This window comes from Ambystoma mexicanum, chromosome 7p (assembly GCF_040938575.1).
Source record: "Ambystoma mexicanum isolate Mex_15411 chromosome 7p, UKY_AmexF1_1, whole genome shotgun sequence".
Lineage (NCBI taxonomy): Eukaryota > Metazoa > Chordata > Amphibia > Caudata > Ambystomatidae > Ambystoma > Ambystoma mexicanum.
Genome location: NC_090939.1, coordinates 153,521,190 through 153,527,189, shown reverse-complemented (window position 1 = coordinate 153,527,189; position 6,000 = coordinate 153,521,190). Strand labels below are relative to the sequence as shown.

The 6,000-nt window shown below is 50.9% G+C and overlaps 1 protein-coding gene across 1 annotated transcript in view; it reads left to right on the top strand.

Annotated features, from left to right (window-relative positions):
• Positions 1-5,145: 5,145 nt before the first annotated feature.
• MAEL (maelstrom spermatogenic transposon silencer) overlaps positions 5,146-6,000 on the top strand; it is a 1,183,486-nt gene continuing 1,182,631 nt past the window's right edge. The window contains exon 1 of the mRNA XM_069635969.1: positions 5,146-5,360. Coding sequence (XP_069492070.1) covers positions 5,229-5,360 — 132 coding nt within the window. The 5' untranslated portion in view covers positions 5,146-5,228. The remainder of the gene's footprint in view (positions 5,361-6,000) is intronic.

Sequence of the window (6,000 nt, the reverse complement as noted above, 5' to 3'; positions counted from 1 at the left end):
CGATACAGAATTTCCCTTGGGGGAGAGAAGGGGACCCTGCGGGGCTCCCTGGAGCTGCCGCTGTGCTTGGGGACAGTACGCCCACATGGTAAACGGATGTCGAAGGCCGAGGACATCACCTCCAACCGTCCTGGAGTTCTGGCTGGGACCTACCCATCTCGAGAATGCGAGCGAGAGTCAGCCCTGGCTCACGGAGGACTTCGTAGTTTCCATGAGCAGCATCCTTGTAGCAACTGATTGCAGATCATGCCCTCCTCATTTTCCCAGTGGCACGAGCTTGCTAAGTGGCAAAACCTCCCAGAAAACTGATCGAGGGACTCATATACCCGCTGCGTCTCGTTGCACATGACGAATCTTTCGAAGTCCTGATTCGCAAGCGGCATAAAATGTTCCTTCAGGTAGTCTTTCACCCCCTGGTATGAGTTGTCGATGGGGGTAAGGGACTTGAAAATACGATACACCTCTGACCCAGCTGGATATATGAGTGTCGCCACTTTTGCTTCGTCGTTCGTCTCTCCAGTTGCTTTAAAGTAAATATGGAGTTTTTCCACCCACAGCAGCCATCTGGGCCCTAGCTTCGAGGGGGTACCCGATGTGTCAAACTCAGGCATTGGGGTCAACGTTCCTTGCTGAAAGGGAGTTCTCCTAACTTGCGGGGCCCCTCCTGCATCTTGGGCATCATTGTCAATGTTGCTCACATTGACAGACTGCACAGGCACCTCTCACTCCATGAAGACCACAGTCCGTGCCGCTCGATGGAGCACTGTGGTGTTGCAACCGCACAGGCACCCTCACAAGGACCCCGGTATGGATCTCTCAGTGTACTTTGTGGATCGGTGGTCTTGTCTCCACCTCAGGATGGTAAGCAGGAAGGATCCGTCCTCCCCACAACGGAGGCAGAGAAGGTGAATAGAGAAGAGGAAAAAAAAATGTTTGTTAAAAAATGTTTTTTTTTAAGTTGAGGGCCCCTGTGGCCCCCACGTTGGCCTCTGCGGCCTACACAGAAATGTCGAGCCACGGTGGGCTCCAAATATTAATCCTATGGCACACGTGCAGTCCACACATGGATTTCACAAAATGGTAGGAAACGTCCTTGCAAAGGTTACTGCTCCTGGCATGTGTCGGAAATCATTGTCGGAATGGTACTTCCCCGCCTAGTAGCATCTTTGTCACCAGTGTGATGGCACCCCACACACCGCACAGTCCCTCGACTCACGCTTCCCCACTCAAAACAGACAGTCATTCAGCCCCACATGCCCTATCATCAACCGATTCAGCATCACCTCCTCCCCCCTCCTCCATTCCAGGCTCCCCGCATCCACCTTCACCGACACTTTCCCACGAAGGCCAAACATCCACCTGCCCTTCACCCCACTCACCCACCTCTCCTGCCACTCATCCATGACCCGTCTCACCATCACAGCCCTCACCTCGTCCACACTCAAAGGCAACCTCACATCAACCGCTCCCCTCTTCATACCCTCACCCGCCGCCAGATCCACCAACTCATTACCCAAGATGCCACTGTGACTGGGGACCCACGCCAACTCCAGATCCATTCCCCCATGCACACACCGATCAATCTTCCTCCTGATATCCAAAATCACATCCTTCCTATCACCATCCCCTGCCACAATAGCCTGCAACCCACTCAATGAATCTGAGAACACCACCACCTTCTCATACCCCAACTCGCACACCTTTATCAATCGCCAATGCAATCGCCACCAACTCAGTCGTACAGATCGACACATCATTCATCAATCGTCCCACTTTATACTCCCCAGTGCTTTCCAGATAATACGCCATACCCACTCTCCCAGACACAGGATCTTTCGAACCATCCGTGAACACCTTGCATTCTTCCTTTCCTGCCACATACCCCTGACCCAAAGCTTTGATCTCACCCCGCTATCCTCTCTTCTTTGACACCACATTCGCCAACCCCAAACACACCTTTGGAGACCCCATCATCCACCTCGGCCATCTCTCCAAATCCGTACCCGTCACAGTCATCAAATCGCCCACACCCGACTGCACTCCCTTCTCCCACATGTGAAACCCAAAAGTGCCCCCCTTCCTCCTCCACCGGTCCCTATAATAGTCACACCTCCAATTATACTTCAAACATTCACGCACTGGATGAGCCACACTCTTCGCACTGCACTTCACCCACCATCTCATATTCAACGCATCCCTCCTAAACCCCAACGGCATCTCCCCCACAAGCACCTGAACCGCATTCACTGGAGAGGACCTCATCACACCCGAACACACCCTCAATGCCCTCGCCTGCACCCTATCCAACCGCAACTTCTGATTCGCCTTAAAACCCACTGACACCTGGCATCCAAAATCCATCACACTCAGATCAACCCCTTATACAACATTCGTAGACACTTCTGCTGCGCACCCCACTCTTTCCCAGTCACCGCCCGCAGCAAATTCAACCTACGTTTCCACTTCTCCACCATACCATTCACCTGCAAATTCCAGTTTAACTTCCTATCCAAGATCACCCCCAAGTACCGAAACTCTTCCACGCTTTTCACCCTCTCACCTTTCAAAACTAAGTGCAACCCTTGCTGCACTCTTCTCCTTGAGAAAACCATACTCACACTTTTATCCACAGACAACGGAAAGCTCCATTTCCCACACCATTCCTCCATACGCACTATTGCAGCTTGCAGCCGACTCTGCACCAACAACAAACTCCGCCCTCTTACCCATACCACACCATCATCTGCGAAGAAATCCACCTGACACCCGAAACTCGCCAAAGCTCGAATCAACCCATTCGCCATCACATTAAACAGCATCGCACTTATCACACTCCCCTGTGGCGTCCCATTCTCCATCTTCCAAACCTCAGACATCACCCCCCCTCACTCTCACCTGAAAGGTCCTGTCAGCCAAAAACGCCTTAATCCACCGAAACATCCTCCCCTTCACACCCATCTCCAACAGTCTCACCAGCAACCCATTCTTCCACACCATATCATACGCCTTCTCCAAATCCAAAAAGAATGCCCCCACCATCTCCCCATCACACAACACCTCCTCCACTCCAGTCACCAACCTCACTAACGGTTCTGCCACCGACCAATTCTTCCTGAACCCACTCTGAAAATTACTCAAACACCCATTCGACTCTAAATAAAACCCCAAACGCTCAACTACCATCCGTTCCATAACTTTACACAACACAACAGTCAGCGCAATCGGTCTATACGACTTACACTCCGTCAGGACCTTGCCACTCTTCAAAATCGCCACCACAATCACTCTCTTCCACAACCGCAGTAAAACTCCACTCTTCCAGATCTCATTGAACAATGCTAACACCTCCAACTTACATTCCACTGACAACTTCTCCAAAAATATATACATGACCTCATCCACCCCTGGACTAGACAACTTCCCCTTTCGAATCGCCCCATCCAACTCCACCATAGAAAATGGAACCTCATAATGCTCTTCCCAAGGCCCAACATTCGCCAACAACTCCCGCATCTCCTCCTCAACCACTCCCATACTTAGTCTCACCGCCTCTGGGAAGTTCCCTGAACTGTGCACTCCCGCAAAATGCTCCCCCAACAAATTCGCCTTCTCCCCATCTTCACTGACCACCTCCACCCCTTTCAACAACACAGACAAACCACCCTGCGGCCTCATCAACCCAGACATCCGCTTGAACTGCTTCCAAACCTCACCCACACCAGAATTACTCCCCAGAGACCCACAATAGCCCCTCCAATATCCGCACTTTCTTTCCCTAATCACCCTCTGCACCACAGCCTTCGCCTTCTTGTATGCCACCAAATCCTCCAACATTCCTGTTCTCACCGCCCTGGCCCTCGCCTTCTTACGTGCTGCCACAGCCCGTGAACATTCCACCGACCACCAAGGAACCTCAACCTTCCCACCCTTCCCCTTCTCAACCTCCAGAACTGCCGCCACCGACGCCGCTCTCATTCTCTGCACCAAATGCTCATTCCATTCATCCACCCCCCATCCCTTATCCCGACGAACAATCAATTCCTGACACATTCTCTTATACAACTCCCAATCAGCCTTCCTAAAGTTCAACCGGCTCCCAGACATCCGTGGCCTGATCCCTACCTCACCCCTCACTGTCACCAAAATACCAGAATGGTCACTCCTCATATCCCCATCCTCACGCACCTCCCAATCACATTCTCCCGCAATCGCAGCAGACACCCAGGTCAAATCCAAACACGACAACTTCCCAGTCCTCACATCCAACCGCGTACCCCAACCATCATTCAGCAAAAACAGACACAACTCATCTGCCATGTCCTCCAATAGTTCTCCATTCGCATCTGTCCGATCACTACCCCACAACGTGTTGGCACTATTAAAATCGCCACACAAAACACAAGGTCCCACATGCCCCCTTATCACTCCAGACAGCACATCCACCTCCACCACCTCACATGTCTGCACTCATCGGGCTCCCGGTGAACACTGCCTCACCTGGGTACGCCCACTTTCATAGCTCTCAACCATTTGTGTCACAAAGGCGGGTGAAAACACCCGATTTTATTTTTGGCGGGTGAGATGCCCATTGAAATGAATGGGCATGCAGGAGGTTTGGCGGGTGAGTCAGATGTTTAGAAGGCGGGTGACACCCGCCAAAAGCGTGTGAGTTGAGAGCTATGCACTTTATTTAACTGCGCAGGCACAACGGCTAACGTTGTCACCGCGCTCACCTGACACCATCACAGGTGTTATGTTCATTATTTAATAAAGTTTATTTGTCCGGAATTTGTGTTCATAATTGTTAAAGTATGTTCGTAATCTTTGCAAGGAAAAATCTAAATTTGCCTTGGAGCCAGGTGATTACTCTATAAAACAGATTACACTTCAAAACACATATTACATTCATTAAATAGTAATGGGCTATTTTCATTGTAAGGGCCCTTTCCCGTTGGAAATCAAAACAAATAGTGCAACTGGGCCTAGCAGGCCCACATCGTCTGTACTTACAAAACACGCCAGCTATTTTATGAGGAGTAGGAGGCGAAACCGCTTTCAAACGGCAACGTAATGTGGCACGTGCGGTAGCGCGGTGCTGATTGGCTGCCGGTCACATGATTGATCCCTTCACCTATTGGAGCCCATACGAGTCTATAACTTGTGGTCCGAGGTGCTGGCTTGTTTGAAAGCTTGCTTATTCCATCGACTGCTGGTCGTGCGGCTGTGCCATGCCCAACAAACGCCAGACCCACAACGGCTACTTCTTCTTCGTGCGGGAAAAGCTGCCTGAGCTGAGACGACGCGGGATTCCCGTCACTGGGGTGCGGGATGCTGTACCCCTATGCTCCGCCGACTGGGCGGTGAGTGCCCCATGCTATGCGCCGCCGTAAACGATTCCTATATTTCAAACCCTACCTTGATTACTCTGGGGACTTGGCAGCCATAGCACTTCTTTGGTATTTTTTGGGAGGCCCGTCCGACACGAGACCCAGCGAGCTACACCCCCTCGCACTCCTGCTTCCCTTTCCACCTGATTGCATGTTGTGTGCTTTCTCCAACCACCCTGAACTGAAGTGCAACACTCGGGTAATTTTTAATGTTAACTTGAAATGTCCTCCGCCTGGAATCCACTCTGCGCAGGATCAAGCCATCCCATTTCTGTGATACCCAAGAACTCCACTACATCGCCATGCTAATTCTGTCTTTGGGAATGTATGCATACCACCAACCCCAACATGCCGCTTCGTTGTCTTTTGTTGTGTCCTTAGAAATCCGTTTTGGGGTTGACCATTGGGGTCAACGGGTCGACCTGTATTAAGGTGATACTAAATGTGCATCACGTTAATGTAGTCCCTCAAATGTAACTTTATTCAGGTTTTAAAGGGCTCTTGTTTTACTAGGTCTTTCATTGAACGTATTTTATAATTTGTTGCTGTAGCTTTACATCAAAGAAAAGACCCAAGAGTCTACAGCTCCCCTCACTCTTCTTCACCATGTACC